Genomic DNA, 20,713 nt, shown 5'->3' on the forward strand with positions numbered 1-20,713 from the left:
ATGGATAATGCTGCTATAAGTTTTTGTGAACATGTTTCATTTCTCTTGGGTATATACTACAAGTGGAATTGATGGATCGTTTAGTAACTAATGTTTAACATTTTGAGGAACTATCAAGTTGTTTTCCAAAGTGGCTGCACCACCAGCAATGTAAGAGGATTTCCATTCCCACCAGCAGTGTATGAGGTTTACAATTTTCTCTACATCCTCGCCACCACCTGCAGTTGTCTTGAGTTGCTTATTATGGCCATCCTGCTGATGTAAAATAGCATCACATTGTAGCTTCTATTTGTACTTCCTTGATGATTAGTAATGTTGAACATGATTTCACACGCTTTTTGACCATCTGAATATCTCCTTCAGAGACATGTCTAATCAATTATTTGCCCTTTTCATTATTAAGTTGTAAGAATTCTTTAAATATTCTAAATACAAGTCTCTTTTCAGATATATGATATACATGTGCTTTCTCTTATTATGTGTGTTGTCTTTTGAATTACTGGATGCTGCTCTTTGAAGCACGAAAGTTTTAAATTTTGATCAAGTCCAAAATTTTCTTTTGTTGTTTATTTTCTTGTACATTTGGTGCAAATCTAGGAAACCACTTGCTAACTCAAGACATGAAGATTTTCTTTTTTAACAGTTTTCTAGTTTTAGCTCTTACCTTTAGATCTATGATCTATTTTGAGTTATTTTTGTATATTATATGTTATTGGGATCCAGTTTCATTCTTCTGCACGTGAATATTCATCTGTCCTATCACCATTTGCTAAAAAGAATCTTCTTTCCTCCATTGAATTATTGTAGCAACCTGGGCAAATAACAATTGGTCATAAATATGAGGGTTGATTTCCAGATTCTCATTTCAATTCCATGAATCTATATGTCCATCCAATACTATATTGTCTTGATTACCATAGGCTAGTAGTAAGTTTTGAAATTAGATACTACAAAGCCTACATATCTGCTTTTTCAAGGTAGTTTTGATCATTCTGAATTCCTTGGTTGTTCATAGGAATTTTTAAAACACCTTGTTAGTTTAGATCTATGATCTATTTTCAGTTATTTTTGTATATGATATGCTATAGGAATCAAAAAGACAGCTAGAAATTTAACAGGGATTATGTTGAATTGATAGACAGTTCTGGAACTATTGGTATTTTAATAGTTTAAATCTTCCAGTCCATAAACATGGAATGTCTCTCCATTTATTTAGATCTTCTTTAATTTCTTTCAGTAATGTTCTGTAGTTTTCTGTAGCATACACACACATCCCCCAAGGGTAACCACTATCTTGACTCTAACATTATAGATCCCTTCTTTATGCTTTTTATAAGTGAAATCATACAGTATGAATCCTTTTTTATCTGTCTTCTGACATTCAATATTATGTTTCTAAGATTCTTCCTTATTGGGTGCAGCAGTTCATTCTTTTTCAATGTGGTATAGTATCCCCTATATCGTGTGACTATACCACAATTTGTTTATCCCATTCAACTATTGATGGACATTTGGGTTGTATCCAGTTTAGGGCTACTACAAATAGTGCTTCTGTGAACATGTAGGTTCACATATGCATTTCTGTTGGACATCTATCTAGGAGTGGAATTGCTGGGATTTTCATATGTTCTACTCAAGCTTTCCTCTTTCCTAACTAGAATACAAGTTCCACGTCTCTTCTATTCACTGTTATGTTCCAGCGCCTAACACATTGCAGCCTTCAATAGATAACCTTCTCCAGGGCGGCTTGCTTACCAGCCGCCCCAGCCCGGCTGGGGACTCTGCGCCTGGGGCTAGGGCTTTAGGTGCGGAAGAGGGGCTCAGTGGGTGGGCGCGGGGTGGAGTAAGAATACAGAGGATCCTTCACCCACCTGCGCGCTCTCCCTCCCGCCGCGTCCCAGGCCCGCGCCCCTCACTTCGGGAACAAAGGGCTGGGAGAGCGGGCCCCCGCGCGCCAGGACAGTCCCAGGGCCAGGGGTTGGGGGTGGGCCAGCTGAGCCCGCCCCGCCCCGCCCCGCCCCGCCTCGTGGCCTCCCCAGCTGCAAGTCACTGACGCTGGGGTAGAAAACGCCGAGCCAAGCCGGGACCCAGACCCAGGATCTGACGCAGCCATGGCTTCCGGAGGGCGGCATGCGCCGCAGAACTCGGCCTCGGAGGTGAGATCCTCCCGACGTCCAGGTAAGAGTTCGGACGAAAGTCAAGGCGAAATGGCCCTTCGCCGTCCGCTCCCCTCGCGGCCGTGGAACGTCTCTCTCTCCGCCGCGATCCGGAAAAGTTTCTCGGAGGCGTGCCTGCGCGATGCTCTCCGGCTCCCCGCACCTTCGTGGACCAGATCCGTGCGGGCGGGAATGCGGGCTCGGCCAGCTGCAGCCCCCGACCCAGCCGCAGCTGGGGGGCCGCCGCCCGCACCATCTACGCAGCCCCCAGTCCCCAGCCCGCCCAGGCTCATGCAGAAAACCTGGGGAGGCTTCCTGGACCAGCGCCGGCTGCTCGCCTACCTGACGCAGGCCCAGGGCCGCGAGGCGCGTCTGTGGCGGGGTGGCCAACTCCAGGTACCGGTACCCTCGCGGGGCCCTCCCGGAAGCACGGTCATCCCCCTCCCTCACGCGCGCACGGGACGAGGCCGGGCTCCACGTGCACCCGCGACCAGGTGAGCCGCACCCTGGAGCCTGCACCTTCCCCGGGTGCGTCCCCCTCCGCTTATCTCACTGAAACGGTGCTTCACTAGAGGGCTTTGGAAGAGGGCTTGTTTGAGTTGGGGAATTCAGCTGAAGACCCAAAAAACGGGCGCAGGAAGGAGAGGGTCTGAATGGGGGAACATCTGGACAAGAGAGACACTTTTATGTGACCGCTATTTCGGGTGAAGGGGCTTCTTACAACACCTCTGGTCCAGCCACTGATAGGCTGAGACCAACGACCTTCCCTGCTCTCCCCCACCTCCTCCTTCCAGCAGGCGGAAATTTGCGAAGCCTTCAGAGAAGTTGTGTTGTGGCTCCTGAGAGTGGAGAACATCTTTGACTTCTCTCAGAACACTTTTAGCCTGGCTCTCACTATCTTCAGCCGCCTCCTTGTTTCAGTAAAGGTAAAGGAGTTATGAGGGATGGTGACAGATGGTTGGGTGTGGAAACTCACCTTTGTTTCCTGTTGCCACCCCACGTGCTCAAACCCAACATTATAAATTAAGTCAGTGACTCCCAGAATAGAACTGGAATTGGAAAATCCTACCACCTTACCTGTCTGGCTCAGTGTTGTGTGGCCATCAGTGGTGGACTTGGGGAGCATGAGAGGACCTAGCTGAGAAAGGACTCTCAGTGTGCTATGAGGTCAGGTGTGCTTGTCTGGACCAGTACTCGCAGCCTGAGGCCAGGAGGGGCCTGTGTGTTCCCTGAGAAGATGCTGTATTTCCCACCTCCAGTCAGTCTTCTAACAAAGGGCTATTGACTAGTCATCTGTGGTTCTGAAACCAGGAGGTTTTCACTGGTCACATCTAAAAATGGGCTAAACTCTTTGTGAATAAATACAATGTCCTTTTTAAAAATTAAAAAAAAACTCGATTTCTTAAAAAAAAAAAAACAAACCCACATGCTTTATGGTTAGTCTCTGGCACTCATATTTGCAAATGTGTCTCTTCCATACTGCAGATAAAAAAGCATTTACTCCATTGTGTCACAATTACTTCCTTGAGACTTGCTACAAAAGTTAATGAAGAAGAGGAGGTATGCATCCCTGGAAGCTCATTAATGGCTGCTTTTGAGGTATAGGGGTGTATAACATTGGAAACACAAGTTTCCTGAAAGGTCTGTGATCTTGGGAATGGACATTTTGGGAAAAGTCACACCTCCCAGGATCTCAGCTGTCCGTTCCTCAGGCTTGTCAGACGCTGGTGGTGGTGGTTTAGTTGCTGAGTCCGACTCTTGCGACCCCATGGACTATAGCCTGCCACACTCCTTTGTGGAATTTCCTAGGCAAGGATACTGGAGTGGACTGCCATTTCCTTCTCCAGGAGATCTTTCCAACCCAGGGATCAAACCTAGGCCTCCTGAAGGATTCTTTACCGATCTGGGCCATGGGAATTCTGGTACCCCACAAATGGGAAAACAGAAGAGCTGAATTGTCCTGGCCCACCAAAGCCAGAAGCCTGATCTCCTGGCAGATATATCTTGCCTCATTGGTTGATGGTAGATGCCACCTCCCACTAAGCAGAGGAAAGTGGCCTCCCAGACCATATGGCCTAATAGCCATCCCCCAGAAACTACATCTAAGAAAGCTGCTTGAGACTTGAGGACTTGCCTGTGTCAAAGAAACTGGTCTTCAGGGAGTCTGGGACCCTCGTCTGGGAGGGGCAGGAGGGCCACGAGGGCCACAAGCAGTGGGTGGAAGAGAAGCCCCTGGAATTGCTTCAGGCTTGCTTGAATTTCTCAGTTTCGCTATGGCTTCTGTTCAGGAGAAGATCCTCTCCCAGTATCCTTCCCAAACCTCCCTCCCTTCCTTCTTCCCTCCCTCCAACCTCTCCCCCTTTGTGGAACCACTGCCATTAATACAAGGTCCCCTTGGCTGATCTCAGGGTCCAAGGGGCCAGAAAAAGGCATGGTGTGTCCAGTTCCAAACTTGGATTAAAAACTATTTTAACCCTGTTTGTTAGAATGTAATGTGTGTCCCGCAAAAATGCTTTTGTTCAACTAAGAACCAAGTAAATAACCTTTAAAAGAACTACTCCTAGAGGTTATACTTTTGTTTATCTAAAAGAGTAGGACCAAGTCTTCAATGCACTTGGTATTTGAATGTTTACTCATAGACAAGCCTTATAATTTCTCTGGGAAAGAGTCATAGTTTTTCCAGAACTGAACTGCCTTCAATTAAGGCTGAAAGGAATGTGTTTGCAGCTGTGGTGTTACCTGGTTCTGGGAGGTTTTATCAGTGAGTCTGTCTGATGCAGACCAGGAAGCTCACAGGCCTACTTCTCTCTATGACTAACAATCATGGTAGTGATTGGAACCAGGAATGGGTAGAGTCCATAGCTGGAAAGCTTTGAGTGAGTTCTTGCAGCTGAATGTGGGAGACGGCACAGTCCCAGCCTCCAAAGCACCTTTGAGTAGGAGCTGGAGTGCAGTTGGGGATCAAGACCTGTTGGCAGCAGATGACCACGTGACATTTACTACACACTGTCACAACTACCTGGGGACTTGACAGATAGCCAAGATCTGGTTTGGTTTTTCTTTCAGAAGCATTTTCTGTGGTGGGTCACTGGAAGACAACTCTACTAGGGTCATGGATGCCCAGTCCCCAGCAACAAGAAAACAAAAGCTACTATGACATAGTGTAGGGCTTTGGCCTCTTTTATTTTCTTTTTACAGTTAATTCCACGCGTAAAAGACTTCATAAAGCATTATGGCTCTGGCTATTCCCCGAATGAGCTCCTCAGGATGGAGCTGGCTATTTTGGACAAACTGCACTGGGACCTCTACATCGGGACACCGCTGGACTTTCTGTTCACAGTAAGTACGAGGAACTTCCAGAGCCTACCCTGGACTCATTGTGCCTTTGGAACAGCTGTTCACAATATAGGACGGCAAAGCACACGTCCTTACACATGCAGCACAGTGACGTGACCCACAAGGCTCACGACATAACGGCAGAGTTAAAATATTATCTTACATCCAACACGGTTCCGCCAGACTCCCGCTTCTAAAGGACATTACCTTTACAAAGATATTTAGACGGCACTATTATGGTGAGCTTCTCTTTTAAATACACACTGCAAAAATATTTAACTTTCCATTCTATGAATACTGTACATAAAAATCTGTCTGCTTTTGCTGCACTTTACACACATTCACTTAGCTGTCTTTATTCACCTACACACAATCCTTACTGAGGCTTTAGACCATATTGATCTGGCACTTAAAAATGTCATGTTAGTTTGTATTTGTTTTAGTTAGAGAATGATGGTCATCCTTAAGGATAGGATTCTGTTAGTAAGGCAAAATTATGTCATATGGAAATGTCATGGGGTTTTGGTCTGTTATGAAGTGTGACGATTAAATCATGAAGGGCTGTACCATTATAAAAACTGACCATTGTGGCCAAGCGGCAGCGTTTCTTCTCATGTCGAGCACATATAAGTAACTTCTCTGCTACCTTAATCTTGAACTGTCTGCTTCTGTTTTTCAGAAGTGAAACACTGTCAAGTGGGTACGTTAGGCTCTTAAGGACCATGTCACAAAGCAGACTGTATTTTTCTCACCAGGGTTGAAGCTTAGCTTGGCCGCACAGTGGGTATTAAGCCTCAACCCCCTTCTGGGGCCATGGATGGGAACGAAAAGGGTTGGGCAACATTTAATGTTCCCTGATGAAAATTTAAACTGTTTTTTGCACTTTTGGTCATTGATCTATGAAAAGTATGGGATTTTCTGTTCTAACATAAAAACCACGGTCTCCAGTTCCACGCCCTGGTGGTCCTGGGCTGGCCCCACGTGAAGGAGCTGATGCCTCAGAGGAATCCTTCCCTCCACGTCGCGTCCCTGACCAGGCAGCTGCAGCACTGTATGGCGGGCCACCAGCTGCTGCAGTTCAAGGGCTCCACACTGGCCTTGGTCATCATCACCTTAGAGCTGGAGAGGCTCATGCCCGACTGCTGTACTCCTATATCTGATCTGCTAAAGAAAGCACAGGTAGACATCAACTTTGCCCCACACCAGGCTCTCAGTTTTGCCCCTTCAGCTGATGCACTCTGCCCCCAAAAGGGTACCTATGGCCCCTTCTCGGCCCTTATGGGCTCCAGGAGATACTCTGGCTGTGATGACTCTGAAGACCCTTCCTAAGGGCTAGGCTTTCCACACACGACCTATCCTCTGGACTTGAGTATTAGCTACACGTTCCCTTCACCACAGTGGGCTTCTCTGACAATGAGCGAAGCTGTATCTCAGTGGCAGCCCTGGTAGTCAAGAGGATGTGGGGACATGTTGAGCTCAGGAGAAAACAACACTGAGCTTAACACTGGGGAGTATAAATTTCAGACCCTTTACAGGCACCAAGGTACTATGAAGTAGGTAGTGGGAGGTCAGAACCACTCTGGATGGACAGCATAAGATGGAATGCAGTTAGACAAATGAGTTTTTACTGAGGTTGAAGATGGGTGTCCCTGAGATGGTGGGGTTAATGTTCTCAAGTTGGGTGGTTGGAACTTCCTGGAAGTGCTCCATGCTAACATTCTGGCAGTCAGTTGCTCATTGTTTAGAATGTAAAATGGTTCTGCCTCAAGGATGACCACTCTGTTTTAATTACAGGTTGGTATAAGGCAGTGGAACCGCTGCAAAGAACTTGTAAAGGAGCAACTGGCAAGCCTTTAGTCGTCCTCCTGCACAGACACTTTCTGGCTCACCTGCCAGCATCTGTGCCCTACCCCAGAGCCCTTTACAGCATACTGGCAAAGCTGGACTTCGACTCCTCTATAGTCTAGGCTTTATGGATCCTGCAACAAGAAAGCAAGAAGGCCTTGAAAGAGCAACTGAGAAAACACTCCTGATTCTTCGGGGGGGGGGGGGGGGGGGGGGGGGGGAAACAAGGGGGCAAAAAGACAGGTCAGGGTCCCTAAAGGGAAAGGTAGTCTGATAAATCAAACTCAGACTCCTGCCTCCCTCATGACCCTGGGCCTGAAACCAGGGAGAGGGAATAAATGCTCATAGTGCAGCTTGCTTTTTCTTCCTCATCAAGGGCTGTATCAGCCTATAAGACAACTGGACTATGAGGTCAGAGGCAGGCCTTGCTCAGGGCAGAAGGGCCAGGCGGGTGCTGACAGACAAGTTTCTGCTGCTCCACCTGCCAGAACTGGCCGGGACTTTCCAGCTTCCCAGGCCTGTACCAAGAGCATGTGCAGGCTTCAAGTCCCAAGTGCCCTGCTCGCCTTTGCAGAAATGGGATTTACCCTGATTGCCCAGCATCTAAGTCTTTTCTTTGTTAAGAACTCAATTCATAAATTGTGCTTTATTTCATATACAGTAACCAGTTCAAGCTTTAGGCATATTTCTGCTTGGTTAACTCTTAGTTTACAGGCTTAACTAGGGGAACTTTTGTGTTTAAATAATGACACTTCGAGGTGATCCTTGTGTTGGGAAGGCACAGCTCCCTGAGTTTTGGTTGAGATGAGCAGGTCCTGAAGCTGAGCTCCCACTACTGCAGAGAGGAGGGAGAGACCACTAGCACGCTGTGAGGGAGAAGCCAGCTGCCCCTGGGGAGCGGTGAGACTATGAGCCATTCTCTAGGCAGTGGAGTCCAGCTGACAGTGACGCCAGCTGGGACTGTGGAAGTAGTCCTGGGGATGTGAATGACTGGGCCACACATTTAGAGGTCATCTGTGAAGTCCTTCCACAGTGAACAGTTTTCTGTAAATGTAGAGGGTGATCTGCTACTAGGTGCAATACTAGCTATACCGTATTAGTGTCTGCACTGTAGTCAGCACAAATCTCTGCCTCTGGTTAAGACAGATTTGCTTGTTGGAGCTTTTTTCCAAATACACTTGACTTCCTTTCAATCCTTTCTGTGTCTTATTTTACATGTATTAGATACCATGCATTGAGATTTGATAGAGTCAAACACACATGAAATGCAATCTCTCAAACCCTATCAGTAACTGTCCTCTAGTCCAGCACAAATGAACGTGCTGGGGGGCAGCCTGCTGCTCATGGCCTCAGCTTCCCCTGCCTCCTTCCTTCCACTGTAAGCAGCACCGTCATTGGTGGAACAGAGGCTAATCCTGAGGGCCCACGCCAACTCAGGCTGTCTCTGACTTCAGAAAACAGGTAAGAATTACCTGGACCCCTCCCCTCCCCGGAACCAAGTAGCTCTGGAATGTAAGCTTCATTCCCCAGAGCTAAACCAACTCTCCATCTCTTGGGAAAAGAAGAAGATAGACCTGTGAGCCACAGATGGGGGTAAGGGACAGCCTTGTTGCTTCATCTTTCTGTAAATAGTATTCCCTTCTCTGGGGAAGCAAACTTTCGTATTGCCAAAGTACCACTTGTGAGGGGTTTTTGTTGTTTGTTTTTAAGTTTTTATGTTGTTCAAGCTTGCCTTGGAGCCCTAAGTTCTATCTTACTCTCCTCTAACATTTTTTCCCTGCAGTTAGGAATTTCTGTTCCACTTCAGATTAGAGACTGGGGTTCACTGTGGAGGGAGAAATAAGGACATGATCCATCTCCCATTTGTCACCATTCACACAGAGATTGGTAAAGGGCTGTGACTGCCGAAAACAGAGATGGGACAGGGCTCAGAGGTGGGTGGGCTAAGAGAAGAACACAGTAGATGAGTATCACGGACACATCTTAAACTTGTCCAAATATTACCTCCTCGTTTGGGTGAGCCAAGTTCCTTCCACCAAGGTGGCCCTATTTCTCCTGGCTTCCTGGAAAGTCTTCGTCCTTCAAAGCTTGGTGAAGACTCTGCCTCCCTGCACCTGCCTGCCCAGGAGCAGAGTGGTGCTGTACCTTCACTGGGGAGGCCAGCATGCCAGTCTCCCTGCTGGGCTTAGTCCTCCATCTCCTCATTTTGGTCTTCCCGGAGATTAGCCTAGTGTCCAACAGAGAAAGCTCCTCGACAAATGGGCCCTGGAGATTGCCATCCCTTCCTCAACCAAATATTTGCCTACTTACTACAGCATCCCACCTCAGCAAAACCTTCTTAGGTCCACCAACCTACACTGTCAAACTGCACAGGAATAAGGCTACAGGATAGCAATACTTAAACCTCAATTGCTCCAGTTATGAGCTGTGTGACCTTGGGTAATTACTTAACCTCTCTGTGCCTTGCCTATAAAAAGGAGAAACTGGTACCTAATCATAGGATTATTGTGAAGATTAGAGGAATTAATACATGTAAATGCACTTTAGAACAATGACTAGCACACAGTAAGAACTCAAATGTTAGTTGTCCTATGACAAGCCTCCTCCACAAGGATGTAAACTTTTCAAGGGCAGGATCTGCCTTCTCTCGTGTCTTGTCTGATAAGGATCCTTTGACCACAGGCTGCAACTTCTCTTTCCTATCTTGCCTCCATCCCACACCCATTCAAGAGTTAAAACATAACTCCTATAGAAGCTGATCAACCCCACAAAGTTCACAGAAAAAACAAGCTGTATTTTACCACAGCTGTAGCAGATTAATAGAGGAAACATTAAATCAGAAAAGCCACTGCCCAAAAAAGACACCACAAAAACTCAAAATAAATGCAAAATTTAATGAAAAAAATGAGTACAAAGTGAATGGAAAGGAACAAAAACAGTCAATGAATGAAGGAATAAATGAATTAACAAGTGAAGCAGTTTTAGAAAAGCATGTTAACGTAACAGACTAGCAAGCCACACTTCCCTTGGGCCTCTTATCCAGTAACAGGAGCCCCACTTAACAGGGAACCCACACAAAGACATACACAACATGTATGGAGTCGGTCTGCATAAGTACAGACCACCTAGACTCAGGTTACCCACAATTCGGGTGACCATATCTCCCAGTTTGCCTGAGACAATCATGGCTTATGCTCGTTGACTTGGCAAAATCTCCTTTCACTCTCAAAAGTCTCAGCTTGGGCAATAAATTATATGGTGATCCTACCCAACATCAACTTGGTTCATGAAAGACATGATAGTAAATGCCAGTGATCCCGCTGACAGCCCTAACAATGCCAACAGATGATACGGAGACAGAAAATGAGGGGAAAATCAGATCCTGCAGACAGGGGTCACATTCCATGAGGTGGGTAGCTTGTTAAACAATGAATGGTAAGTTTTTAAGCTCACCTTGTGCACCAAAGATTAATTTGGTCTCAGCTAAAAATGACAAAATTCTAAACACAAACAGCATGAGAGAAAAGTGCAGTGAGGCTCACTAAAGTCAGAGGGTCCTGTGGAGGCAGCCCAGACCCCAGAAAATGTAACAAGGACGGGTCTGCCCCGAGATTCTTGGAAGCCTGGGGCCTGCAGGCAGGTGACCAGCCACAATTCTGGCCACCCAAGTATGCCCTGGGTGCAGCCCATGTGCAGGTGGGGGTAGATGGGCAGCAGGATCTGACCACTCTAAGAGTCCCCAGATTGGCCAGGAGTGCTCATTTCTTACATAACCGAGCCTGCTGGGTCATTGAGCCTCATCTTCAGAAATACACTAGCTGACAGAGGCTATCTTAAAGGTCATACTTCCATCCAACTGAATATACTTTCAGACACATAATGACCCTAGAGTTAAGTCACTTGCAGTCCACATCTGCCTTAGATATGCTGATTTACCTTTTTAGATACCCACACTGAAGCATCAGTTACCAGTTACAACCGCAAGTGGGTTTACTCTAAAGCTAATAAAACTTAATTCTCAGGGCCTCTTCCAAGGCCCTGTACCTGATTTTATACTCATGTTCTCTTAAGAAGGCTTCTCAAGTAGCCTGAGCCCCTCAAAAATCTGTATCCACCCGTGGTCATGGCATAACTTTGGAGAATTTTCACTTTGAGTCTCAACAAAACCTGCTCTGCTCCAGGTGAAGCGAAAAAGACCACCTTTTCCTGGTCATACCTCAGTGGATACATACAGCTCACCCTCCACCCCTCTCTGAATGGAGCATGATCTGAGAAGGTCAGGAGGGAGCCAGAACTCTAGCCTTGGAAATCAGTAAAGCAAGCCAAGGCAGGAAGAGGGAAAAGATGATGGGAAAGAAAATGAAGGACATAAAAACACAAACCGCCAATCCAACAATGTATCAGCACAGCTTCCTAAGGCTTCCAACTAGAGAGTGCACTAGACTGAGCTCCTTGAGGGCAGAGCTGTGCGGTACTCTGGGTAGCCTGTGTCCAGCACAGCGCTTGATCAGCATTAAGTGGGATCCTTCCTTTCATCTATTAATTTTTTATGTCCCATATTATCAGGCCATACTTTCAACCCTGATAGTTTCAGTGGCTTGCCAACCAACAGGAACATAGAACGCTGTACTTTCTGAGAAGGTTCTCTTTTAAGAATGCAGCTGAAAGGGAAAAAGCTCCTCTGCTGGTAGTTTTTTTCTTAATTGTTTACATACATCAGGCACCTTCATCTCTTTCCCTGCAACTCAGCCAGGAAAAAGGAAAGAATGACCCAGAGAGAAACCTGTTCCCCCTGAGCACTCTTTGCATTTGGAATATGCAGGGTTGGGCTGGGGGTGGGAGGAGGGGGGGGTAGTGGCGGTCTTAGTTAATTAAGAGTCAAACACTTAACATGCACACATGGGGTTGGTCCCTGTTCACAGGTAGCACCTCGGGGGGGAGGGGGGGCACAGAGATAACTGCTTCGGGCTGCTGTTCCATTTACATTCACAGTAACAACACTGAACGTGGCCTTTTTCATGATCCACTTTCATTCATAAAGAAATCCCAAACACTGTCATTACAGGACGTTTATTACCCACCTCTCCCTATATTTTATAGGGATACTTTATACATAAGAAAGGTTTAGAGATATTTTTAGTTTTTAAAAATCAGGGAATCTGTGTTACTTACGAAAATAACGGGAGGGGGTATTATTTGTCTTTACACTCGTGCCAAAATAAAAATTTAGAAGTGCTTTAAAAGTTATTATTGAAATTAAGCTCTAGGTTAGAAAAATTAAAATGAAGGGGAGTGGGGGGAATTCTGCAGCATGTATACCACACCACGTGGCCACACCTAGGGCACTGCATGAGTTGCCATCTTGACGCTGAACAATTAGGCCGAGCATCGCCGGCTGGGGCCTCTGCTAGAGCGGCACAAAACTGCTCCGTCAAGGAATAGTGACACTGTAAATGGAAGACCAGCCACTGGCTCTGAAAAAAATAAACCTCATCAGTTTTGGGTTCCAGCATTCATGGCTTTAACAAGTTTGCATAGAGAGGGTAGCCCGCCAGGCCTGGGCAGCCCGGGGGGCAGGGGTGGGGGACAAGGCAGGGCTGTAAACACTGGAGTCTGTACCGGCTCCCAGTCCGTCCTCACACCATGATATGGGAGAAGGGTCACAAGGTGTAACTCAAGCAACTTAACACATGAAAGTCTAAAGTCCGCTCTTGACATGTAAGTCTGTGCGTGCGTTAACTGAAAAATAAAAATAAAACAAACAAAACAAAAACAGACACATTAAAAGATACACAGACGACCAAATCAAACAGAAGCAAAAGACAGCAAGATGAACACTGGGAAAGGACAGTCAGTTTGGCACTTGTGACGAGCAAAGCAGAGAATTCACTTCAGTTTATGGCATCCCAGGCTGAGGGGTCAAGATCTGATTGGGAAGTAATTTTGTAAAAATGAATTAAAATTTGAAGAATAAGTACAATCAATCAAAGCCATTCAACTAAATGGTCACAAAACAACATCCCCCCTCCAAATGTACTCCTGACCCATCCCAACCAGGGCAGAGGGAAGGGGTGCTCCCAGCCAGCCCACCCACCCTACTCCTGGCCTCCGCAAGGCCAGCATGGGAGGAGAGGGCTCTCTCCCAGAGGCCAAACTGACTGAAGCTTTCTGGAATGTCCAGCAAACAGAAAAGACCTGTTCTCCAGGCCCACGTCACATGAAAAAAAGCAGGGAGGCCTGACATCAGTGATGAGCCCCACCCTGAATTGGCCTGGTGCGCCTGCAGCCAGCCTGCACCCCACCCCCACTGGCCCTCAACACCTTGACCTGGCCACGGGTCCTTGAGCTGCTTTTGAGTGGTTTCTCCATAAGCTTACTTCCTAGGGGACTCTGCCTGCCCATTTTTTTTTTTTTTAAAGAAAAACAAATAAAAAAACAAAATGGCCTGGGCTAAGCTGGCAGGGAGCAAGGCAAAGTTTCTCTGGGAGCCAGCACTGGGTCATGGATAGCACACCACTTCCCAGGAGAAACCAGATTTCTGAGCTACCAGCTCAAAATCCACATGGGTTGCAATTCACAGAGCCTGCATGCTCACCAAGCTCACCAAGACCGAGACAGGCACCAGGGCCGGAAGCAAATGCAAAGCAGAAGGGAAATGTACACGGTTGAGGGGCCTGTGGAGCTGGGGACCAGCAGGGGCTTATCTGCTGCAGCAGGGCCAACAGCCGGGGGCAGGGCAGTCAGCAGGATGGAGGAAACTACAGGGTCTGTCCCAAAGCAGAAGACAGGCCTCAGGAACGAGAATTGGCGTCCAGTTCCTAAATGGCTGGTTCTGTCCCCCTGGTCTTCCCCAGGGAGAAGCTTTTTAAACTTCGATGTGTCTGTACCTCTGTGCCTGTGTGTCTCGGAGACTGTGTGTGTTAGTGGAGATATGTCTGGATCTGTGTATGTCACGGGAAAAGAGAGAGGGAGACAGTGTACATGTGTCATGCACGTGTGCAGCATTAGGGGACGCAATACTGGGGGGCAGGGGGAGGGCCAACGCCACAAGCAGCACCCCAGGGCCACAGTTAGCTATGCACTGCCTGGCCCTAACCACGAGGCTCCACTGCCGCCAAGGAAGGAACAGCCTGAACACACACGTTCCCAAACATTCAAGGAGGAAATGGAATTCCAAGAGAATAAGAGTGAGGGCCGAGGTGCGTATACCTGCTTAGTTTCCAGGCTGGCAAGAGAAAGAAGGTACTGGATACAGACCAGGGGCAGGGAGAAGCAGGGGCAGACAGGATCCCCATGGAGAGATGCCCTCGGGGACACTGAATGAAGCGGGGCAGGGGAGGGAGGCACCCCCCCACCCCCACCCAGAGCCAGGGCATCTGGGATCCAGCTGTGAGCATGGAAACAGGCTATGACAAGGAGAAGAGACTTAGACCAGCCCCCACCTTGCCAAAGTTAACTGCACTCCCGGAGGCTGGGAAAAGCCTCCTCCTCTCCCCCATCGCTCTATCTCCTCTGAGGCTACGCTCTGAGGCTGAGGAACAGCTCCCGCCTCTACTGGAGGGGCAGCTCCTCTCTTCAGCAGGACTCACACAGCCCCTCCAGGGAGCTGCTGTCCTTCCTTCAGCAGGCTGTGACCACACTGTCTGGGGGTCAGTGCTGGCTGAGCTCAGGTCTCCACTGCCCTCAGTCACCACCCACCTGCCGAAACGGAACCCACGTCCACAGCCTCAGGACTGAGGGGGAGGCACCACAGCTGTCTAAGCAGAAACCACAGGAGCTTTTGGAATCTGTCTGGAAAATGCTGACATTCCCAGGCCCTGACCATCTCCTGGCCTGATGGACCTTCCCTGAGACCCTAGGACCCTCTCAGGGGCCACTCCCTGCCCGTGTGGCCCAGCCTTCTCCACCCAGCTCTTGAGGGGGCTGCAGGAGAAAGAGAAAAAGAGATAGAGAAAAAATAGGGTGTGGGGTAGAAGAGTGGGGAGAGGAGCCACTCGTGCACAAACACAAGAGTGGGCATGAATGTTGATACCTGAAGATGTGAAGATCACCACTGAAAGAAGAAAGGTGAGCAAGAAAGAGGTGGGAGAGCGAGTGAAAGGAGACAGCAAAATGGTGAGCCAGCAAGAATGAGTAAGAGCGAGAGAGAGCGAGCCAGCGCGGGGCAGGGAGCCCACCACCTACTTCTTCTTGTCCTTGTCCTTCCTCAGAGGCTGCTGCGAGGTGGCGTGCAGGGCCTGAGTCTGCAGGGCCTCCACTGCTGCCTTCCTGCGGTTGAAAGCGTTGGTCTCCTCCTCCAGTTCCCGGCGCTTCTCCTCCACCTTGCGCTTCTCCTCCTGGTGCACCCGCTTGAGGTGCTCAAATTTCTCGTGGAGCTGGGAGCAGAAGGTGGGGAGGCCAGCTCCGTGTGGGTCCCAAGGGAGCCTGGGCCCTCCCCAGCCTGGCCTGGCCACACACAACCCCGAGCCCAGCACACACCTCTCTCTCCTTCTCCTTCAATTCCAGCTCCGTCTCCTTCACTTTGTTGACAAACATCTGCCTCATCTCTTCCTCCTTCCTCTGGAGCTCGCTCAGGAACTCCTTCCTCTTGGCCTCGTATGTTTCCTGGAGGCTGTGGAGACCCAGAGAGAAGAGGCCAAGGAGGGGATCATGGTGGGATGGGGTTGGGCAGAGCCAGAGGGGTGGAATCATGTGGACACATGGGGGTCAGGGGTTCATGCTACTGTTCCAACAGCCTCTCCCCACTCCTGGCTCACAAGCCCCTAGAAACAGATGCTGGCATGGCAAGTCTGGTTGTGGCTGGGGAGACAGGCTGTCACCTGAAAGGCTGGCTGTCACCATCACTGTCCTGGAAGCCCATCTCCTCCAACTTGCAGCGCCGGTAGAGCTCATAGTGCCGACTGTGTGTCTGCTCGCGGAGGTCCTCCATGTTCACCCGGATCAACATCTCCCGGAGCTTCACGAAGTCGCAGTGATTCTCGTTCTCCACTGGAAGTGGAGGGCACGCGGGCATCAGGCAGGGACCCGGCCACCAGCACGGAGGGGACAGGGTGCAGGCAGCGGTGGGTGTTAGAGGCCGACCCCAGAGGGAAGACAGGCAGCAGATGGTCACGGGGAGGACAGAGGACAGGGGGCCGAGGCCAGGCTCCCAGCCAGGGCTGTGCTCTCACCACCACACTCACCCTGCACCACTCCCCAAGGGTACTGCCGCGCTCGCACCAGTTTGTTCCCCACCTTCACCTCCTCGGTGCTGCCCACCACGGCAAAGGGCAGGTGTGCCTGGAAAGGGGCCCAAGCGTATGTGAGCACTGAGCAGACGTGGGCCCATGGGCAGACCCACCCTCGCTGCCCCTGGGCCCCGGGGAGGGGTTGCCCAGACCTGAACAAGGCAGGGCCAGATGCTCACTTTCGGGCTGTCCTTTAGAAAATTATCCTGGGACCTCCAAACAAGGGAGTGGGCTGAACCCACAACCCTGTTCCTCTTGTTATAGGGTATTCTTTCAGCCCCTGAGCTCCTCGGGAGCCAGTAGAAAGAAGCTCCCTCAAAAGACCTGTGGGCCTCTCTTCTAGGTTCCCAAGTCCGGGCATCCTGCCTGCTCAATCCTGCAGGTTTCAGGTCCCTGCCTTGGGTTCATACCTTGGGGTACTTAAACCTGGGGAAGCGCCAGGACCAGCCCAATACCCAATTCTTCCCATCCCCTGTCCAGAGGATTCAGGACTGGCCAGCTCCAGGTGCCCAGCCATCTTTCCTGGAGAGTTAAGGCTAGAACCCAGGGAAAAGACAGTGGCCAGGGGGCTAGCTCCAAGCCCTCCAACCCCAGAGCCCTCAGACCCTTGCCCAATGCTCACGTTCATGACTGCGTTAATCTCGGCAACAGCTTCGTCATCCGTGGGAAACTGGTAGATCTGGACCCCATTGCTGACCAGCTCACCCATGATCTTGATCTTGAACTTGTGGAGCTCACTCTTGGAGATGGTGTCAGCTTTGGCAATGATGGGAATAATGTTCACCTGCCAGGATTGTGGAGAGGGTCAGGGGTGAGTTGCTCCCCGACTGTGGATAGCCCATCTCAGGTCACGCCCCTGGGCAAAGGGGCAGGAAGCCAAAGAGATGGAGCTGCTCCCAAAGCTCCCCAGTGGAGTCCCAGCCTGAATCCAGTCAGGTGGGACCATTCTGACAGGTCGTGACAATTGGTTGCAGGCTTCTTACAGCCCCTCCCTGCTCTGCTCAACCTCCATCCAGCCCCAAATGTGTCCTGTGGGCACACTCAGCTTTGACCCAGAGTGTTCTGAAGGTCTTAGCCAATATGGGGCCTGATAGGAGTGGCAGTAGGGGGCTGTACCCCTACACAAGTTAGATGACCCATTAGCAGTAGCCACAGGAAGACCTCAATATCTCCCAGGCCAAAGTTATCTCATTATTCACAGTGAAAATTAACTCCTGAGATGGGGAGCACAGTCACATGAGAGCTGACAGGTGACCCTGGGGCTGTACACCCTCCACAACCCCCCATCATTCCTGTCATTCCCATGCAGTTGCCTTTTTAATACACACTCCTCATTCCTACTCCAATTCTGGGGCTTAACTCTCCTCTCTCTGCTGTGCTCATGAGGACCCCAAGGGAAAGTCACAGCAGGAAGGCCAGGGGAAGTGAAGGGAGCAGAGGAACTAGGAATTGAGAGAAAAAGAGCAGAGAATTGGCACGCTCTGGGGAGTGGAGGTTAGAGGGGCAGAGGGACAGGGCGAGGTGGGGAGGTAACTCTAGGGGCATGGGGAGGATGCCAGGAGCCACCAGGCTGAGAATAAGAATCATCTCAGCTGGAGGGAAGGTGCCCAGGGCCAGAGGCAAAGATAGAGCTCTGAAGAGGTCGGATCAACGGGGACCGGCTGGAGCCATAGGGACAGACACAAGAGAAGATACCGAGAGAACCAAGCCAAGGGAGCTGTCTACAAGCCCCCAACCAGCAGAGCCCCTGGGGACTGCAGTGGACAGTCTCATGCAGTCACTGCGCCCCGTCTCCATGGAGGACAGGGCACCCACAGAATCAGCTGGAAGGGGGCCACACCTTGCTGTCCAGTTTCTTCATGGTCACCAGATCCAGGGACTTGAGGGAGTGCCCCGTGGGTGTGATGAAGTAGAGGCAGACATGGATCCTCGTGTCATGGTAGTCGAAGAGCGAACGGCGGATCTTCAGCTCCTCCTGCAGGTAGTTTTCAAACTGCGCATCGATATAGTCGACTATGGGCCTGTAACTACAGACAGCTCCATCACAGGGAGGCAGACAGCCGGGCCACGGCCCAGGGCCCGGAGCCCAGCCAAGCTGCCCACCAGCCTTCTCTCTGTGAGAACAAACAGCTTCTACCTGGGGATTCCTGCCTGGGTACAGGTGGCTGACCCCTTCTCCTGGTCCCCCACAGGGTCCTCAGGACCTTAGATATTCTCCAGGCAGCCCTCCCATGGACCTCATGGAGTGAGGGCTGGTTACTTGTCTGGGGGCAGCAAGGAGTGCGGAGCGCTAGGGCAGAGTGTTAGAACCACAGCCAACACGGAGGGACGGGGAAGACACCGCCCTTCCTGCCTCTTGCCTCTCATCCTTATTGATCTGATCTCCAAAGCCCACGGCATCCACGATGGTCAGCTTGAGCTGCACGTTGCTTTCTTGGAGGTCGTAAGTCTGGGGCCGCAGGCGCACACACTCCTCATGGTGACTGGCCTCCTCGGTCTCAAAGGTCGTGTTGAAGAGCGTGTTCATCAGTGTGGACTTGCCGATGCCAGTCTCCCCTGGGGGAGCGGGGAGTGGGCAGAGGGACTGTCACAGACTGGAACTGGAGCTGTCCTGGCTCCTAGCTAGGCCAGGAGGGGCTCAGGCACCCTTGGTCTCCATACAAGAGAGAGGCAGGCCTCCCACTCCATCCCTCACTGTCCCTAACCCCAAGAACCATCCCTTCTTAGTGGCCTCAGAAATAACATGTGGAAGGAAGAGCCAAAAGGCTGGCTTGGACATAAGATGTGGCTATGTGGGTTGTGTAAGATGTTTTTGCTGGGAGTGCAGAAGAAGCAGAGCCAGGCAGCTGGGAGACACCAGTGGACACTGGCCTCTTCTGGCCTCAATGGGACCTGGTCACCTGCTCTGCAGGCCATTCCTCCTGGGCCACGGGGCCAGCAGGACCGAGGTCTAAAGGCACGAGTGGCTCAGCCCACCTGTCATGGGTGGCCTCAACTCCATGAAGCTTTAAATGGGAGGGAGGAGGTTCAGGAGAGGTTGCTTTCCAAGGGGTTCCCAGAGCACCTGTGGAGGCTCTGGCAGAACTCTTTGTGCCCTGGGGCACATGGAACCTTCCAGAGCCTCCCTGTTGGGGGTGTACTTGTTTAGATGAGTACTGGAGCTTTTACTACATGACAACGTAATGGAGAGAGAGTCTGGTTTACCAGTGTCCTTGACACATGGTAAGAACAACAATACATGTTTTTAAAACAAACAAATGGATCCCAACCACTGTGATAAATACCCTTAGTTTACAAAGCACTTTCAGGTACCTAATCCTGTTTATTCTTCACGGCAACTGAGTCAGGCCCTGGCTCCAACGCTATCCTTGACCCTGGCAGAGACACACACCAAAGCCTCATCCTGACCCCCCAAAGTGTCACTCTGCCTGGGAGGTCCCCTTGCAGCTCAACGGGTAGTCAGGACAGCGGCATCTCATCTCCCAGGAAGCCTTCATTCGTCCTCAGTGAAGGCTGTTCCCTGGCCAGGCATGACACTCACCCACACAGAGGATGTTGAAGCTGAAGCCCTGAGTGACCGACTTGCTGACCAGCTGGTCGGGGAGGCTATCGAAACCCACATGACCACCCAGGGAGAGGCTCCTGGGCTCCGGCTCTGCATTCTGCAAAGAGAAAAGAGAGATGCAGTGAGCCCGCTGGGGAAGAGGGGTTGAGAAGAGGGGAGGCGAAACCGGAGTCAATACACCCCTCAAACTTGTCTCAGTTCTCAGCAAATCTCAGGACATATCGTGAGTACACTGGAGCTCCAACTCCAGGACAAGTTTCCACACAGGGAGCCCCATGGGCCTCAGGACCCATGACTCTACGTGGGGCTCTGCGTCTACTGGGCTGGCAAGGGATGCCTGAGCCGGAGGTGTCTCCTGGCAGAAGGCCCCAGGTCCAAGGCTGCTGCCCCAAGGGTTCATCTGCCTTCCTGCCTGGGAGGAGGCCCCAGATGGTCCTTAGATCTTAAAGATTTCAAAAGGCCAAGATTTGAGGATGTGCATGTTCCTGTGGCCCTCTCCTGCTGAAGCAGGACGCAGACAGGGGCAGGTCTGGCTTGACCCGCTCACACTCACACCGTTGGGGGGCTCTCCCATCAGGTGGGCT

At 50.2% G+C, this 20,713-nt stretch overlaps 2 protein-coding genes across 12 annotated transcripts in view; one reads left to right on the forward strand and one right to left on the reverse strand.

Moving 5' to 3' along the window:
- On the forward strand, positions 1-5,609 carry CCNI2 (cyclin I family member 2). The gene is made up of 5 exons (XM_043467576.1): positions 1-49; positions 2,184-2,650; positions 2,951-3,082; positions 3,642-3,716; positions 5,355-5,609. The coding sequence occupies exons 1-5, from the start codon at positions 1-3 to the stop codon at positions 5,607-5,609; spliced, it is 978 nt and encodes a 325-aa protein (XP_043323511.1).
- Positions 5,321-20,713, reverse strand: part of SEPTIN8 (septin 8) — a 27,009-nt gene continuing 11,616 nt past the window's right edge. For 3 of the 11 annotated variants that reach the window (XM_043466041.1, XM_043466040.1, XM_043466035.1), the window contains exons 2-10: positions 20,106-20,226; positions 18,925-19,120; positions 18,405-18,591; positions 17,187-17,348; positions 16,520-16,616; positions 16,157-16,325; positions 15,816-15,948; positions 15,522-15,712; positions 5,321-6,656 (exon numbers count right to left, since the gene is read on the reverse strand). In XM_043466041.1, coding sequence (XP_043321976.1) covers positions 6,491-6,656; positions 15,522-15,712; positions 15,816-15,948; positions 16,157-16,325; positions 16,520-16,616; positions 17,187-17,348; positions 18,405-18,591; positions 18,925-19,091 — 1,272 coding nt within the window. In that variant the 5' untranslated portion in view covers positions 19,092-19,120; positions 20,106-20,226 and the 3' untranslated portion in view covers positions 5,321-6,490. Of the gene's footprint in view, positions 6,657-10,211; positions 13,077-13,116; positions 13,264-15,521; positions 15,713-15,815; positions 15,949-16,156; positions 16,326-16,519; positions 16,617-17,186; positions 17,349-18,404; positions 18,592-18,924; positions 19,121-20,105; positions 20,227-20,713 lie in introns of those variants that run through there. The other 8 variants (XM_043466038.1, XM_043466034.1, XM_043466031.1 and 5 more) reach the window with 7 other exon arrangements.

The sequence above is a fragment of the Cervus canadensis genome, chromosome 4, assembly GCF_019320065.1.
Source record: "Cervus canadensis isolate Bull #8, Minnesota chromosome 4, ASM1932006v1, whole genome shotgun sequence".
In the NCBI taxonomy this organism is placed as follows: Eukaryota; Metazoa; Chordata; class Mammalia; order Artiodactyla; family Cervidae; genus Cervus; species Cervus canadensis.